Source organism: Rhinolophus sinicus, chromosome 5 (genome assembly GCF_057876585.1).
Source record: "Rhinolophus sinicus isolate RSI-liver-muscle chromosome 5, RSI-T2T, whole genome shotgun sequence".
In the NCBI taxonomy this organism is placed as follows: Eukaryota; Metazoa; Chordata; class Mammalia; order Chiroptera; family Rhinolophidae; genus Rhinolophus; species Rhinolophus sinicus.
In genome coordinates this window covers 72,285,554-72,303,342 of record NC_142505.1, presented here as the reverse complement: position 1 = coordinate 72,303,342, position 17,789 = coordinate 72,285,554, and the positions used below count along the sequence as shown (strand labels likewise).

General features: G+C 57.2%; 1 protein-coding gene across 3 annotated transcripts; it reads right to left on the bottom strand.

The window, feature by feature from the left end:
• Nucleotides 1-1,986: 1,986 nt before the first annotated feature.
• PDLIM7 (PDZ and LIM domain 7) lies at nt 1,987-17,365 on the bottom strand. Of its 3 annotated transcripts, none has more exons than XM_019711041.3 (13): nt 17,237-17,365; nt 16,171-16,277; nt 12,458-12,609; nt 12,353-12,383; nt 11,787-11,905; nt 11,007-11,143; nt 10,810-10,846; nt 9,694-9,755; nt 9,307-9,544; nt 8,170-8,350; nt 2,670-2,790; nt 2,466-2,581; nt 1,987-2,321 (listed from the first exon to the last, which is right to left on the bottom strand). In XM_019711041.3, exons 2-13 carry the CDS (start codon nt 16,264-16,266, stop codon nt 2,235-2,237), a joined length of 1,377 nt encoding a protein of 458 aa, XP_019566600.1. In that variant the 5' UTR covers nt 16,267-16,277; nt 17,237-17,365; the 3' UTR covers nt 1,987-2,234. The 3 variants fall into 3 exon arrangements, with proteins under 3 accessions (XP_019566600.1, XP_019566601.1, XP_019566602.1); XM_019711042.3 differs by lacking the exon at nt 11,787-11,905 and adding an exon at nt 11,405-11,421; XM_019711043.3 differs by lacking the exons at nt 1,987-2,321; nt 2,466-2,581; nt 2,670-2,790; ... (1 more) ...; nt 9,307-9,544; nt 9,694-9,755 and adding an exon at nt 10,166-10,527.
• Between the last annotated feature and the right edge of the window lie 424 nt (nt 17,366-17,789).

Below are 17,789 nucleotides of genomic sequence, written 5' to 3'. Positions count from 1 at the left end.
TGTTGGCAGGTTCTGGAAACACTCTGGCTGAGCCGGCTGCCCCGCCCGACCACCTGGCCCCAGTTCTCTGGTTGTCCTTGGCCTCTGGCAGCTCCTGCCTTCTCTGCCCAGGGCTGAGATGTTGGAGCTTCCTGGAGTACCTCTTCTCTATGTTGGGGCCCCAGCTGTGCTCACACTGGATTTGACCTGTTTATTCTTTTTTAAACAGAATTTTGAAATCTGCCTTAGTTGCCAACATTAAAAAACCAGACTTCACATGAAAGTCTGGATCTGCGGACGCTGTTGATAAACCGGCAGATCTGGCCACAGCTCGGCATTCCCGTGTGGCAGCCCTTGGCTGAGGCTGAGGGCGGCTGCCCTGAGAAGGTGGGGAGCCTTCCCCACAACTCCCATCATCCGCCCTTGTGATCTTGCTCCCTTTTATCTATGGAAACCAAGCATGGACCAAGGGCTTCACGGTTCAAGAGAAGTGGGAGAGAGTACATTTTTTTGTGGAAGTGAAAGATACTGTTTAATATGCTGATGTCTAGGTGGAAAGAAAAACACACTCCACCTGCTTTCCTCCTGGTCCGGCCTGCCTGGTCCAGCGCCCCAGCCTTCCCTAGGCATCAACTACAAGCATCTGTGATGACTGCCCCAGACTTGTCCCAAACTCTCCAGAACTGAATCCGAGGTGAATCCACACTTAATCTTCAGCTGCTCCCTGAATTTGGTTGAGAGACTGAACGAGGTGCCTGAGGAACATTTGTTGGCCATCCACTATGCGTCAGGTAGTGTTCTAGACTCTGGCAAGACATGATGAAAATAACACAGGAAGCCCTGCACCCATTTCCCAGAGTCCTCGAGAGAACACAACAGATCCTTCTCTTCTCTTAAAGGGGACGGGCCCAAGAACCTGTGGAGAACATCAACTTCAGATGTTCATGCCAGGGAGCCCGAAGGACAGGTGGTCAAGGTATGCTGAGTTGTCTTGGCCTAGTTTGGCCCTCTCCTCAGTCCCTCTCTAGTCCAGGCTTGGGATGACAGTCCCCCTAGGGTGGTGGATGGTACCAGTAAGAACCAAGAGGCCCTGCATAGATGGGGCCAACACCAGTCAACATGCATCAGGGTACCAGGCGGAAGCAAGCTTCCTAGTGGGGCACTGGCTGGTGAATGGGGCTGTGCCAATCAGTCCCAGGACAGTACACCAAGCTTCAGGCCTGGCTTCTGGCTCAGTGGTTGTGTGATCAGATCATATCTCCTAACCTTTCATTTACAAAGTGAGAGTAACTGCAGACACCTCACAGGGTTGCTCGGAGGATGGCGTAAGACAATGTAAGCAACAGTTGGTATATTCCAGAGGCCTAGCAAACTTGCCTGCCTTCCTCATGTCACCCCTCAGCCCCCTGGGCCCCCACTCTAGGCTCCCTGAGACCTGTCACTGGGTCCCATCTCTGCCATGTCACTTTCCGCTCCTCTCTTCCCCTGGACCCTACCCCTCCTCCCAGGCTCCTTCCCTGTCCACCCAGCTCACAGCCAAGGCTCTTTCTACAACACAAGTCTGAACTGGTTGCTTCACTATTTCAAACTCTTCTGTGCCCTGACCCCCCCCCCCACACACACACCCCTTTCTCTCAGGAGGCAGTCGTAGGTCCTCAGCCTGCCACTGTGGCAGCCCAGAACCTGGGGGCCTCCCTCTCCAGCCCCCTGCAGCAGCTCTCTGGCAGACAGATGGCAGCTGGGACCTCCGAGTCCCATCTCTGCACATCACCCCAACTCCTCTTCTCCAACTTCCACACCAGGCCAGACCAGGCTCCCCTCACTTCTGTGGGCATCTGGGCCCAGCACATGGGATCCCCCTTCCTCTCTTCCTGCTGACCATGAGTCCTCCATGACCCTTTCACAAGTACCTTCAGGATGGTCAGCCCTAGGAAAATCAGCTTCATCTACTCTTCTATGTGCCTCAGATCCCACCATTCCTGCCAAGTAGGGGAAGTACACACAGGACACAGCTGGATGCAGGTTTATTGTGGCACTGGATGTGAACAGGGGCTGGTGTGGCCAGCACCGGTTTGTGATGGTGAAGGGAGTGGGGGGAAGTGAGGGGGTGGGGCAGGGCTCAGGGAACCCCAGGCTCGGGCCAGGAGTTGGGATTGGGGTGACCTTTGCCAGCCCTACCCAGAAATCTGAGACGATGACTCCAGAGCCAGTGACCCCTCCGGCTGGGCAGCGGGGCAGCAGTGGGCTGCAGGGGCTCAAACGTGGGAGAAGGCGTGGCTCTTGCAAAGGGGCTTGTCCTTCTTGGAGTAGAAAGTCTTTCCTTCCAGGTTGATCTGACATATCTGGGGACAGCCAAGGTCCAGTCCCTTGGGGTTGGGGGGAGGCAGGAGAGGCCCCTTCCCAACCTTTCATGAATCTAAAAGGCAGGTGGTGGGTGAAGAACACAGGGCACTGGGGGTGGGGCCCGAGTCTGAGAGGGCACTCACTGCGCACACGAAGCATGTGTCATGCCAGCTGAAGCCCAGTGCCTCCAGGAAGCGGTCCCCAGCGTCGATCTTGAAATCACAGCCTCGGCATTTTGTGCCAAACATCTTCTCATAGTCTGGGGGGAAATGGAGGCAGAGAGAAGGTGAGGGCTGGGTTTTTGCCTGCTCTCGCCCCGCCCCTTTTACCTGGCCCTGCCCCCTTACCTCGCTCGCAGTAGGGCGCCCCTTCCTCCATGTAAAAGGCCCTGTTCCGAATGGGTGTCTTGCAGGCCGTGCAGGTGAAACAATGCACATGCCAGGTCATCTTCAGGGCATGCATGATTTCCTGGGAGGAGGCAACAGTTACCTGGCAGCTCAGTCCCCTCCTTCCTCTCCAGAGCAGGGGATACACGGAGGTGGGCCCTGGGCCCTCTTCCTTCTTATGGTAATGTTATGTCTGCACACACATCCTCCCTATTTCCTCCCGAGGTCTCACCGTGATGTCCACCATGCCTCTGACTCGCCATGTCCAAAGCTCAGTTCCCAATCTCCACATTCCAAACCCGATCCTCCCACAGCTGTCCCCGTCTATTTTTGGCAACTCCATCCTTCCATCTGCACGGGCCAAATTCCCCTTTCTCTTATACCCCCCATCAGTTCCACCAGAAAATCCTTTTGGGTTACTCTTCAAGAGGCATCCAGATTCTGACCACTTTGCACAGCCTCCCTAATTCAGGATATGAGCCTCAGACATCACACAAAACCAGCTTCTATGCTCCTTCCTCTGCTCCTACTAACGTCAGCAAGGGCCAGGCCACATCCCCCTCTGCTCCACATTTCCAAGCAAAACCCAGAGCCCTGTGAGGGCCCAGAGGCTAGCAGGTCTGGTCTGTCCCTCTGCTCCCCCAACAGCTTCTCGCCTGTTTGAAGTATCAGGCACCCCATCTTAGGGTTCCACACCAGCTGTCCCCTCTGCCTGGATTGCTCTGCTGGATATTTGCAAGCCTCAGCCCTTACCTCCTTCAAATTTCTGCTCAGGTGTCACCTTATCCATGAGGCCTACTGTGACAACACCGGTTCATACTCCAACCCGCCTTCCCAATGCCACTCTCCCAAAACCTTTAACCTGCACTTTCCATTTCCCATAAGATGCCTCTTACTAGCATACTACAGGTAATTTAACTGTTAGGTCTATTGCTTATCACCTGCCCACCGCCCCCACCCCCGCTCCAATGTAAGGTCCTGGAAGACAGGAAACATCAGCTGTCCTATTATCTCCCACCAGAGCCTGGCCCTGTGGGTACTCAAGAGTTCTCAGTTGACCTGCTCCACTGTTAAAGGTTGGAAGCAGAGTCTCAGCAGCCCCCACTCCCACCTCCGGCCAATCATGGCAGCAGCATTCAGACCTGGAGCAGGCAGAGGGCAGTGTGGAGCCTTGAGGGGGGTCAGATCTGTGGGTTCAGCTTTTCTTCTTGGCCATCAGCTTTAGCCCGACACTTGGTTCCTTCTCTTGTGAACTGGGAACCTAATCCCATTCTTGGCAGGATTGTCATGAGGGCCCACATTTGAAGCTGGGACTCCCAGACCCAGTGCCTGCCAGGGCCAGGCGGTATACAAGATAGGGCAGGGTGGGGACTGTGTCACGGGGAGCAGCTATCCTGCCTGTAGGGGTGTGCTGACTGCTTCATTCAGGAATGCCTGGAGAGCTCAGGTTGAAATCTATGCACTAAAATGAAATCTGATTTTTAAATTCTGGCCCTTCACTTAAAAATGACGGTATGGACCAAGTTAGATCTAAGTGTAGGCAGCATCTAGCTCTCAAGATGGCCCACTCGTGCCCTGTACATCTATGTCTCATCTCACATACACCACACAACCACCCTGGCCAGGACTTACTGCCACCCTCATTTTAGTGAGGTCCAGAGAAAGTAACCTGACCCAGGTCACCCAGCCAATGGATGGCAGAAATCAGTTTTGTGCCCACCTCTGGCTGACTCTTCTCACTGCCTAGAGTTGCCTCTTTTCAAGGAGCAAAATGTGAAGGTGAAGGTCAGCTGTCTGCTGGTAAGACAGGGGCTTGGGCAGGCCCAGAGCTGGGCCCAGTGAGCACGTGGCAGGGAGGCAGGCTTCTGACAGTATTCACAAGAACCTGTGAGACAGTTATCAACGTCTATTTTACCTAGTTTCCTAAACCTGTCTGCCTCTCCCACCCCCATTGCCCCAACCCTGGCCCCAGCAGCTTGCTGAGGCACACCTGTCTTCACCAGTCCCAGCTCCAAATTCCTAACACGGCCCCTGCCACCTCTCCTGCCTCACCTCACACTTTCCCAGGTGTTGTCTTGTGACACAAGCTATTTCCTCTGCTTGCAGCACTTCCTGATCCTTCTCCAAGTTAATTCCTACTCATGTTTTAAGTCAGCTTACAGGCCACTTCCATTCACTCCTTTAAGTGTTGACTGACCACCTTCCCTAGTCCAGCCCACGGAGTTCACATCTCCGGAAGAGATGGGACAAAAGGACTGGGGGGTAGTGAGTAAACTGTGGGGTATCTGGCCTGGTGGGGAAGGTGGGCATCAGGGAAGGTATTCCTGAGAGAGCGATGTTTGAGTCCCAAATGAGAAGGAACGAGGTAAGAGGGGGCTAGTGTTCCTGGCAGACAAGTCTGTGCAAAGGCCCTGAGGTAGAAGGGGTGGGGTAGAGTGGGGAGAACACCACGTTGGCAAAATGGGATAGCACCTGTGGTTGGATTACTGGGATGAAGGGGTCTAGTGGTGAGTGGTGAGCCTTGAGAACACAGGGTCCCAGATGGTCACCAGACCAGCATGGCTCCCCCCTCTAATGTGTCCCCATCCTCCAGTTTCTCTCCAACTCCACTCACAATGTGATCACCCTGTGCCTCCCCGTGCTCCACACTGAGCTCCAAGCACAGAGTCCCCAGCACCAGACGCAGGAAGAGAACAGAGCTCATGGCAGGTTGGGGAGGTCATCCTCCTGTCCCCCATTCCAAGGGTGAGGTGGGGGTTCCCTAGGCTGTCAGGCTCTAGAATCCCTGCAAGAGGGGAAGCTGAGGTCTCAGGGCCTCTCTGTGGAATCACTGGCCCGGGCTGGGGCAGGAGCAGGAGAAGGGTTTCGCATCAAAGCTTACTCCAGGATTCAGGAGCCAAGCCAGCTCCTCATCTGTGGCCTGGGTGATAACCCTGTCCCCCAGCACTTGGGGGGGGGGGGGCAGGAGGCAGGACAAGAGAACAGTGTAAGGCAGGCAGAACAGTAGGGCCCCTACACCTGAAACTAATTAAAAAAAAATTAGGGCCTTGATCTGTAGTTAGCAAACCCAGATGCCCAGCTCAAGGGGTCCTGGGATCCAGCCCATTCTTCTAAAACAGTCCAATAGGGTGTGGCCTACGTTGGCAGGGAACTGGCTGTGATCTTGGGCAAAATTCCCTCATCTGTAAGATGGGAATAACCAAACTGACTTTGTAGTGTGATTGTGAAGCTGGGTGCCTACACAGTAAGTGCCCCACATAAACTCACTATAGTGACAGAGTGTGGTAATATCCATTCTTCCATCTAATGATGGAACCCCCACTTTTTGCTGGGTACATGGTTGCCCAAAACAGATTGAATTTCCCAGCCTCTCTTGTAGCTCAGTGGGGTCATATGACTGAATTCTGAGTTCATGGGACGGAAGCAGAAGGCTGGGTGGCAGCATCTTCTAAAGATGGCTGCCGTGGGCCTTCCATTCCTTCCTCTCCTTCAACTTCCTGCTGGCTGGAACGTGGGAATTTTGGCTGAGGCTCCAGATCCATGAACTGTTAGTGGAAAGTAAGCCTGTGTCGCAAATGGCTGTGCAGCAAGACACAGGAGCCTGGATCTGCCTACCAGTTCCAGATGCCCACCTCTGGACTTTCTTAAGTGAGAAATAAGCTGCCATCATTTTGAGTTCTTTACCACTTGTGGTCAAGGTAACGCTCACTAACATGAGTATCACCACAGAGTTCTCTGGCCACACCTGGCAGCTCCGCCTCTGGATACAGGAATAAGGAGAAGCACAAGTGGCAGGAAGAGCCCAAGCTAGAGTCAATAGGGCCTGAGGCTCAGCCCTCCCACTCTGTGCAGCCTTAGGCAGTTTGTGCCTGTCTCTGTGCTTCATTTCCATGTATGAACAACAGGAACGCCCTCAGCTTGTCACCCCGGCCTGTTCTGTACCCTTTCCCCTGGTTCTGGCCTCAGTCTGACATCTTATCTTCCATGTCCCCCTCCCCAGAGTGAGCTCCTGGGGCAGGACCCACACTTGTCTCTTCCGAGGTGTCCCCAGCATGGGACACACTGCCCACACTTAACAAAGAGAACGAATGGGGGAGGTAGATGGCCTGTCACTCTTAGCCATGACACGTGCTGATCTAAGTTCCAAGCCTGACTCTGGTGGCAGGTTGCTGGCACCACAGGAAACATGGCCAGGCTATGTTGTGTGTATAGCCTCAGTGGGAAGACTCGGATTTTGAATCAAGTTTTTTAGTCTGAATTTTTGGCTTTGCCACTTAATAGTCCTGCGTCCTTTAAGCACATCAACTGATCTCTGAATCTCCTATTTTTTTCACTCACCAGGGGTGCAGACTCTGTGGACCAGCCTCTCAAAAGTCTGTCACAACTAACTCCCATGGAGTTATGGAGCTCCTCTCTTATGGAGCATGGAAGCCAAATTACTGGGTTTGCCCTGTGGCCCAGGGGCTCAGAGGGTAACAGTTCCAACAAGGAGACGTAAGATGCGCGTTCCTTTCTTCCAGTTATAAGGCAAAACCTCATTAAAAGAATCCCATTTGTCCCTTCCGCTTCCCTCCTGCCTGCAACAAGAATATCAGGCTGGGGCTTGAGCAGTCATTTGGTGACCATGATCTGATAAGCTTGGGGGCAAAGGTCTGCATGCTAAGCATTTGGGAGCAAAGAGGCAGGCAAAGACTAGAGGCATTCTTGAGCTGTTGTTCCAGCCCTGGAATCTTTATAATTTAAGTATAACCCCTTCTGCTTAAATCTCTACAGTGGGGTTTTCTGTTATTGCAGCTCAATGCAATGTCACTGACACAGCAGACACCTCTTATTTTGGCCTGACCGGCACTTACTTCCCTTCTTCAGGGAACATCATGCTAGTTTTAATTCAGGGAACCAGTCCTCCCTCACTCTCAGCCTGTGACCCTGGAAGGGTGTCACCCAGGCCTGACCAATCAGAGTCACGGGGCTTGGGGTCAGATGGGCATGCGACACCAGCCAGGCCAATGAGCAGCAGCACTGGGACTCTTGATGCATCAACAGGCCCAGAAGTGAAGCCCTTGCTCACTCTGTGGTGCTAAGCTGAGAAGATGTGACTTGGAATCGCTGTGGCTGTATCTTTGCCACCTTCTAGGGAAAAGGCAAGCTGGGAATGAAGCCAACACAGATGAAAATAGAGGCAAGGGGTAGAGAGTCCTGATGACCTCAGGACCTTCAGTAAGCTGGATCTGAAGTTAGTGCCCCCTGGGCTTGTCAGTTATTGGTACCAATACACTTTTGTTATTAAGAGGATCCTGGCTAATGCAAAGTGAGGCCAAGAGAGCAGCCCACTCATTAGGCTGTGAAGGATCCCAAGGGTTTTTACCCACAGAGAGCTCCCAGGCCCAGGAGCTACTCAACCACACTCCTCAATGCATCGGGGTCAGACTTGCATTCCTGCCCATCCGCCAGCCCCACTCACGCCTGCAATCTTCTTCTTGCACTTGGCACAGTTGGGTGCATAGCGCATGTCATAGCAGGGTGGGCAGAAGATGGCACCCTTCTCCTCGAAGAAGCCGCCCTCTTCTAAGACCGTCCCACACTGGCTGCACACAAACTCCTCAGGGTGGTATGCGTGGCCCAGTGCCACCAGGTAGCGGCCCCTGAGGGGGAAGGGAGGGCAAATGAGGTGGGAACTCCTGGCCCGAGCCCAAGGGGGTTTACTGAACGCCTATTCTGAAGCCTGGAAAGTCCATTCTCCCCATTTCCCAAAGAGGGGAAAAAAACAGGTTTAGGAGGTGACTTACCAAGTCACAGTGAGAATAATGAAGCTGCATTGCTTTGTGACAGGAAATGAGGGAGTGAGGCAGTATTGGGACAGGATGGAGCGGGGTTATACTGGGTGGGGCTGCTGACTCGGGTCTAATTAGCTGAACCCAGGGAACCGGAGCCCTGGGGTGCAGGAGGCCCCGAGTGCCATGAGCCCTGATGACCAGAGGGTACCTGAGCTGACCCCGGGCCCTCCCTGTCCTACCTGCCTGTTCCATCTGCCAAGGTCCCAGATAAATGGGGGTACTCTGCAGAGCTTCAGAGCTGACAGCATTCGAGAGCAGGGCTAGGGCTGAGAACTCAGTAGGCTCCAGAAACTGGTACACTGACTCTGGGGGGCTTTATGAGTCTGCTGAGCCCCAGGGAGCAGTACAAAGGAGGGGCCTCTGGCCTGTCTGTTCTCAGAACAGAGGCTTAGCAGAGACATACCGAGTGAGCAGGAGGGAGAGAGGCAGAGGGGCTGGGAGGGGCAGGCCCTTCCTTGTCTGAGAGCAGCAAGCCTAGGGGTGCAGCTCTGATGCGTCATTGGCACTTCCTCCATTTCAACGGGGCAAATGCTGATAGAGGCTGAGTGGGGGAAAGGGGGGAGGGGGGAAGTGACGCAGGATTCAGAATCTGAGGACCCAGCCCAGGTCCCTACCCCCATTCCAACTGCAAACTAAATCCCGTCCTCCTGTAGTAGCAGCTGAAATGAGTGGGGAGAAAGACAGGGGAGTAGAGGCTGGAAAGACACTAGGACCAGGAGTTAGGACAGGGAAGGCCTGAGTAGGAAAGGAACAAGGCCACCCACCGGATGACCTTGTGGCACTGGTGGCACACGGGAGTCTTGCCATTGCTGCCACCACCCCCTCCTGTGCCCCCTCCAGCAGCCGCCTGCACGATGGAGGTGCGGTTCTGCAGAGGTGTGGGTGTGGCGGGTTGGCTGTGCCGGGTCAACACTGTGCTCGTCTTGTCTGGGGCGTAGCGCTCAGCAAATGCAGGGTCCACAGCCCAGGGTGGGCGGCTGGTGGGGCTGGGGGTGGTAGGGCCTGCCAAGGTCAAGGAAAGTGACTCTAGGGGGGGTGCCCAGGGACCCCAAAGGACAGGGGGTAGAGCCCAGGGCAACTTGGGAGGGGCCCGCCACCCCCACACCCCTGTGGCTACCCACCTTTCCCCAGGCCCAAACCCACTCTCTCACCAGGCCAGGGTTCCTGGGGTGTAGCTGAGGCTGGTACTGGGGCTTCTGTCCTGGGCACCTGGCTGCGAGATCTGCTATTCAAGGCCCTGCACAGCTGGGGCTCCTAATGTGGCCCCACCCCCCAACCTCGGTCTTGCTAGGCCCATGGGAGATGCCTGGGTGAATGAGAACTGCTGGGCTAGACTCCAGGTCCCACTGGGGTAGGAATGGGTAACAGTTTCTCCTAGCTAGGTTCCAGCGGGCTGGTCTGTTGTACAGGGCTGGGAGGTGGAGCAGGGCTCTTGCTTCTGGGGCAGCTCTTGGGGCCCCTTCATTCCTGAGAGATGCAGCTCTGATGGCAGGGCCCCCTTTGCCAGGTACCCCCTTCCACTGAGACCTAGACTGGCAGGACTCACACTGGGTCTGAACCATCTAACACTCCCACACCCAAAATACAAACCCAGCCCAGAAAGACAGAAGACAGGCAGAGAAAGCAGGGCTGAGAGTGTTTATTTCCATGCCTGAGCCAGCACAGACCTGGCAGACAACAGTACCAGAGGGCAAAGAGGGAAGGCAGTGGCAGACGGAGCCAGGCCCTGTGCCAGGCAGGCAGCCAGGGCCAGGATAGCAGGAGGCTCAGTCGAGGGGCAGGAAAAGGGTGGGTCAGATAGGCAGAAGCTGCAGGCACCAGGGGATGCCCTGGGCAGGAGGAACAGAGAGAGAGAGGCAGAGAGGGCAGCCAGCCGGTGAGTGCCAGGCTATGACTGCACGTTGAGCACGTGGGCAGAGCGCTGGTGGTGCCAGTCCCGGAGGCGGGTGTAGCGTGGGCTCTGCAGCTCCAGGACATACTTTTCCCTGAGGGGCAGAGAGAGAAGGAGGAGGAAGTAGAAGGAAGGAGAGATGCAAGGGAGGAAGGGAGGGAAAAAGGAAGGAAGGAAGGAAGGAAGGAAGGAAGGAAGGAAGGAAGGAAGGAAGGAAGGAAAGAAGGAAGGAAAGAAGAAAGGAAAGAAGGAAGGAAAGAAGGAAGGAAAGAAGGAAGGGTGGATAGCCCTGGCTGGGGACCCCCAGGAGCAGACACAGGGTGGTGGCTGGAACGGGAAAGGCAGGACATGAGACAGAGGTGCTTGTGCCTGTTACCTTGACTTCTTCAGGTGCTCCTCATCCGGGTCTTGCACTGAGAGGGCAGAGGCAGGCATTGACCAAGAGAAGACAGAGGGCCACCCCAGCCCTGAGCCCTGGCAGAGGGTCACAGGGTGCCGAGCAGGCTCCAGATGAGCCCATACCCAGGCTGGGGGCCAGGAGAAGAGTCTGCCCTGCCCTGGGCTGCCACTTACTGAACTCGGTGCCCGTGAGGTGGGCGAGGATGCGGAAGGAACGGGACTGGCCTGTCCCAGGCCGCGGCCGCCAGTCCTCCGTGTCCTCCATCAGCCGCTGCTTGCTGGCATCTGGGACCAGCGGTCGGAGCGGCTGTCTGTGGGGAGGGTGTGGCTCAGAACCTCATGTTGGGGGTAGGCAGTGGGGGCAGCCCCTCCCTGGAATTGGTACATGTGGGCCATGGTGGTGGGAGGGTAGGGAAGGGCAAGGCTGGGACTCTGCTGGGTAGATGGGGGGTAGATAAGTGGGAGGGGAGGAGGGCAATCAGGGTAAGAGGGAGCCAGGGTGGGGAGGGGCCACCACCCAGAGTGCCAACAGGAAGGAAGAGAGAAACAGGCAGAGGAGGGGGCTCACTGACTTGTCAGGGGTCTGCACCTGTGAAGGAAATAGACAGATGGGACAGATAAAGGAACAAAGGGACAGACACAAGGGAAGAAAAAAGATAGCAAGGGGTCAGAGTGACCGGGGACAAGGCTGCACTGAGTGTCTAGGGCTCAGTGGGCCCAACACCCCAAACCCGGGCGGCCATTGGTCAATGCTGTATGACTCCCAGCCTCCAATAGGGCAGTGCCTGGGCAGGAGCCATACCCTAGGATGGGCCCTGAGCCTGCAGCCAGCCGCCAGGGGTCACTGCCACACGGTACTGGACAGCAGCCTGGTGTGCAGAGCGGACAGAGCAGCAGCGGGTGGAGGGACAGACTAAGGATGTGGCTGGTGGGTGGTGGGCAGGCGGGACGTACCCATTCTGCTGCGGGGCGCTGTCAGCGGGCAGGGGTGCCCCGAAGGGCCGGGCCGTCTTGTTGAGGGAAGCGCTGGGTGCAAAGGTGTACCGCGGGGGGTCCGCGGCGGGGGCCAGGGCCTGGGCGAAGACAGATCCGGACACGGTGGGGGGCAGGGCAGTACGGGCAGGTGGTGGCGGGGCCTGACGAGGGGGGGGGCGGGGGGGGAAGTGGGGGCACCCCCTCTGGTGCGGAGAGGACAGAGGCACTCCAGCCCCGCCCCCACACATCTGGATGAGGCTTGGGGAGAGGGGGCGACTCGGATTTCAAGGGGCCCATTTGGGAGCGATGAACTCAGCCCATGAATGCGGCTTGTAGCACAGGCCGGCAGAGGCAGCGTGGACAGACAGGCAAACATGCGTGGTGCCAGGACCGTGCGGCAGCCCCCAACCCAACTCCCAGTGCCCGCCCCCCCACCTCTCCCCAGTGCCGGCTTCTGTCCTTTACTCCCGGCCAGAGATGGGGGCACTGAGGCTGTGAATCCAATCCCACCCCACCTGCCCAGATGGCCCAAGCCAGTCGCCTACCTTCTGCGGTTTGCTCTGAGCTGGCTGAGCCCTGGAGAAGAAGGAAGGAATGAGCGGGCCAGGCCTGAGGGTGCTCCACCCGCCGGTGGGTCACAGCCTGCATACCTGCTGAGACCCAGGCTGAGGCGTTCCCCGCAGGCTCGGATCTTGTTCTGCGCTTCGATGTGCGTGAGGCTTCCTGCATTCTCACCATCTATGCTCAGCACCCAGTCGCCCACTGCCACGCCGGCCTGTGCAGCTTTGCCTCCAGGAGTGAGCTGTGGAGAGACAAGACACAAGACTGCAGACCAAACTGAGGCCAACAATAGTCAACCTGCCCAAGCTGCCCACTTCCAGAACCCAGAGGCCTCTTCATTCAACATATTCTGGGCAGCTGCTGGATTCCAAAGCCATCTGGGAGGGGTGTGTCTCACCAGAGTTTCACTATCACCGAGCTTATTTAGTTATTCACCTCCATGAACCTCCCCACATTCTAGGCTTCTCAGCTCCGACCACAGCTGGCCCAGGCTGTTCCACCCACCAGACATGCCCTCTGGTTTCAGCATGTGGCAAGCCCCTTCCTGACAGCCCTGGGTACTGACACTGACCTCTTAACACTCCCAACAACCCTGTCCTGGGGCCATCTGCGGGGATCTGCCAGGACCCGCTGAGAGCCAGGAACAGGCCCCCATCACCTCCAGTTCTCAGTGAACAATGTCTGCCTAAAAGGGGCCCATGGTGTCAGCTGGGGCTTCTTGGCTGTAAATGAATGTCATCCCAAGCCTTCAATTGCCACATCACCCATTCTTCCAATCCTTCAGGCTCTGGTGGGGGATCCCAGGCTACTGGGGCAAATGAGAGGCTACAGTAGGCTGGAAGGAATGATCTCCACCAGCGTAAGCTGGGACCATCAAGGATGACTTCTGGAAAGTGCTGGGCCTTGGTGAAAAGAATGGCACGTGCTGCCCCGGAGGTGAGACAGTCCATTTATAAAGTCCTGAAGGCAGGGAGAGGGTGGGGTGGGGTGGGGTGGGGACGAGGAACCAAGATTCGGCCTTGAGGTTGAAGGGGCCATTAGCAGTTTGAAGGCCTGGGGTGGGGTTATTTCCCAGGTCCCTGATAGAAGTGACCTCGACAAACCCCACTGGGCCCTGCAAGACGGAACAGTGCTGCTGTTCATGGCTCTAAGCCCCCAGGGCTACCCAGCCACTTGACATGAGCGGGCTTTCTGTGGGGAAGTGATAGAAGAGAGATGCATACTTCACAGCGGGGCGGGGGGAGTGGCGAAGTGGGGGTACAGGCTACGCACAGGCCCAGGAGGCTCCTCAGGTAGGCCCATGCACAGAGGGACCAGATTTGAGAATGACAGTACTAGGGCAAAAAAGGAGAGATGGGTTTGATGGCTGTATTTCACACTTGAGAGGTAAGAAGTATAAGACAGGGTGGCTCCTTCTTCACCTGCTAAACAGTAAGACTTTATGGAGCACCTAGTATTGCCACATACTGCCACTGAATTCTCCAACAACCTTGTGGAGTAGTCTGGGATTATACCCATTTGACACACGGGAAAACAGAGAGGTTAAGTAACTTGTCTCAAGTTGCCCATCTAGCAAGAGGTAGGGCCAGACCACCTGTGCTGAGGGGCCCAACTCAGAGGTTGGCCTACCTGGAAAGACTCCCTGACCCCCTGGTTGGGTTTGGAGCCTGGATCCCCTATCTCACCTTTAGTTCAATCTAACCCCTCATAATGAACATGGGGAAGTGACGCCCTTGAGGGGAAGTGACTTACTCAAGGTCATAGTGAGTCAGTAGAAGGGAAACCTGGTTCAGCCACTTCCTACCCACAGGCTGGCTCCTGGGAGGTGGGGGCTGAGACTGAGGTGGGGGGTCTTGGGGTGGGCAGGAGCAGCTGGTTCCCAGGGGGGTGGGGAGTAGGAACTACTTCCTTCCCAAGAGTGGGAATGAGGAGGATAGGAAGCACGTGAGGGGTAGGGGAGTGGTCAGAACGGTGGAGAGAAAAGCAGGAGAACTAGGATAGTAGGAAGGGATGGTGACTTGAGAGAGAAGCAAGGAGGCCAGAGAGACCAAAGATGGGGAAAAAGCCAGCGGGCTGGACACTGCATGAGGTGGGGGGGTGAGTCAGCCTGAGGGCTCCACTGAGCAGCCCAACCCCCCAGTCCCAGACGTTACCTCATCTCCCAGGCCTGGGCCCACAGCCAGCCCTAGTCCCTCCCTCCATGCTGGGGTCAGGGGAGAGGGAGAGAACCGCCCCAGCTCATAAAAGACCACCCCACCCACCCACCCACTAGGGCCCAGGTCCAACTCCAGGGCTGGGCTCAGATGGTGGTCCCACCCACATGCTAGGGCTGCTGACAAGGGAGCCAAGAGTGCCCCCAACAGGCCACATCTGAAAGTACACCCCCGAGACCACTACATTGCCCATCCCATCCAAAGAAACTGAGGCTCACACGCCAGCCAAGGCCTACAGCTCCCCAGCCACACTAGCCAGCACTTTCCCAGGGAGGGGGATACAGAATAGGTATTCAGGGCTGCAAGGCTTGAGGATTGTATAGGGGTGTATGTATGTGTGTGTGTGTGTGTGTTAGGGGGACCACTGCCCTTAACTACCCTGCTGACTGGGCAGTTTCCAGGGGAACCCCTTGGAAAAGTCCCTGGGAAAAACGGTAACCAACTCCCTGCCCTGGCCACCAAGCCCAACTCCCAGAGACCTACTCCGCCTTGGGGCACCTCTAAGGCTGGGCAGTGCCTGGACAACCTTCTGGCCCCTTCTGGGCTGTGCTTGCCCTAGGCTTCCTGCCAATAGCTGCCTGCCCACCAGATGCCTGAGTGGGCCTCTCTGGACAGGCGGATGTGGGGGCAGGAAGTCCCCACCCCCTCCTAACCCCCAGACTAGTCAGACTCCAGCCAAAGGGCTGGCCTCACTGTGCCTAGGTAGGAAGTTTGTTCTCTGTGCCCTACAACTGGAGCCATGGACTGGTGGTCACCAGCTGAGGCATCCACTGATGGGCTTCAGGGGTCCAGGCCTAGGCCAGCCTTTTTGGGCTCTGCAGACTACAGCCACCAGTTGGCCATCCCAGTGTGGGGCTGCATTCTTTGGCTTATAAGGCAATCCCCCTGCCACAGGGAGGAGCCAGCCCCCAGCTCCGCCCCCACCAGGGCAGGCTCTCAGGAGCTGGTCAGAGCCCTAGAACTCAGTCCACACCCACTAGGGGTCAAAGGTCACTGCATCCAGTATGGGACCAGTGGGTGAGGATAGAGGTCCTCACATAGGCTGGAAGACCCACCCCCGGGTCCTACCCACAAGACTGCAGCTATCCCTGTGCCTTAATTCCAATTCCTGCTTGACCATGGACTCTCAGAAAGAGCCCTTCCATCTCTCAGCCCTGAGTTCTCTCATATGGAAAACCACGATAATAATGGCTATTTCCTGGGTGGCAAAGAGGCTGAAGTGAGAGCCTGCAGTCAGAGTGCCCTGCCTGGAGCCTGGCTCCAAGTATTGCTCCCTCAAGCTGCTTAGACATTTCCTAGAGACCTCAGGCTCCCCTCCTGCAGAAAGGGCACACCTGGAGCCTTAGAGGTGGCCCCAGGAGCTTCCTGGAATGGCATCAGCTACAGTGCGGTGCTGGGGAAGTGTGGGGGCTCCTCTTCCAGTAACTCAGTTGGGAGTCTTCATGGCAGGTGCCCCCACACCTCTGGATCCAGATACATCCTGGCCTATTGGCCCTGGTTCACTCCTGCTCAGATCCCTCCCACACTCCCCATACACAGTTGAGCACCCAAAGACTCCTGAGGGAGACCCTCCCCCAACCTAGGCTTACCCGGGAGATGGAGAGGGGCACATTGAAGTCCTTGCCTCCCTGAAGCCGAAAGCCCCAGGGTGCTGGCCCCTCGAGCACCACCTTGAAGGAATCCATGGTGCCTTCTCCTGAGAGGAGAGAAAGGTGAGTGGCTGGTATGGTGGGTACACAAGCACGTGCAGCTCCATACACCAGCCTTGGACTGATGCCAGGCAGGCACAGGCAGATGCTGAGCACACCCAGGGCACAAGTAGTCAGGCTCCTCTCCTTGTCAGGTCTAGCTGGGCTGTTGGCTGGCAAGTCTCACTTTGGAAAGACAGGAGCAACCCCCCTCCTCCAGGGACTGTTGAGGGTGAACAGAATCCGCATCTAGCTTATAGGTTCTTTTCATCCAGGAGTGGGCGGCAGAGCTAATGTGGCACGGCCTCCCCCCAAGCCAGCCTTGAGTTTCGTTCGGTGGGGTGAGTCAGGGGCCGGCGCTCCTCTCCCCCGCCCCCAGGTCCCAGCAGGCAGGCCGCGGCTGGAGCCTGCTCGGACTATATAAGGCGTGTAAACTGACACTGTGCAGAGAGCCAGCCGAGGGAGCACCCGGGGGCTCGGGACTCCGGGGGGAGGGGAAGAGAGGGAGGGGGCTGGAGCGGGTCCTAGCCATTCCGGGACCAGTCGAGCCAGGGCGGGACCCCTGGGCGCTGGGGGTTGGGGGCGGGCGGGGGTGCGGCCCCTGCGGAAATCGGTGGGGGTTGGCACCCCAAAACATGGCCAGGAAGGAGATTTATCCTGGGGCTCAGTGGGAGTGGTGCCTCCCACACAGGCCTGCTACATCCAGGCGTGACTCAGTTTCCCCCTGGTTCCCGTGCCTGGGCCCCACGTATTGGCCAAGTCCCGGGGGCAGGAAGCAGGGCAGGCGCCAATCGGCCCCGCCGCAGCCGGCTTCGCCGCAGGAAGGCGGAGGCGGAGGCGGGGTCGAAGGCAGGGGCCCGCGCCCGCGGGAGGAAGCTCAGTGCTGGCTACGACCCCTAAAGTCCTCCGTGCTCCCTAGCAGCCCCCTCCCTGGCCCAGCCCCAAACTCCCGCGCGGTCGCCGGTACCTGCTCTGCCCCTCCGGGGCGCCGCTCCGCAGCGGGCTCAAAGGAACCGCGTTGGGACTGGCCGAGGTGTTCTGACCCCGCCCCCGCGTCCGCCGTCCGCTTTGAGACCGCGGAAGGGGGCGGTACCCGATGCCACGCCCCATCAAAGTCACGCCCACTGTCGGCCTCTCCTACGGTGGGAAGCTCCACCCAATCCTTCCTCCCCGCCCAATCACGAAGTCCCATCTCGCTTTGAGCTGGAAAACACAGCCCGCCAGGGTCCCCTCACTGGAGCGGGGTCTGGGCGGGGCCTGGGATTCGCGACGCCGCTCGCCCAGCCCCTTGCGCCTCCTATTGATCGACTGAAAAGAAAGCCGCCTTTGGAAACAGTCGTCTCTGAAACTTAATTTCCTCCTCGGAAAAATGGGACGATAAAGCTCGTCTCACAGGGCCGCCGTGAAGACAAGCATTGTTTGGCGTAAGGCTCAGCCATCGGCGGCTGAGGGAATTGGTGGGGGGCTCACATCGAGTTGGTGTCAGTTGAAGGGGGGACAGGGAAATTTGAAGCTATGTT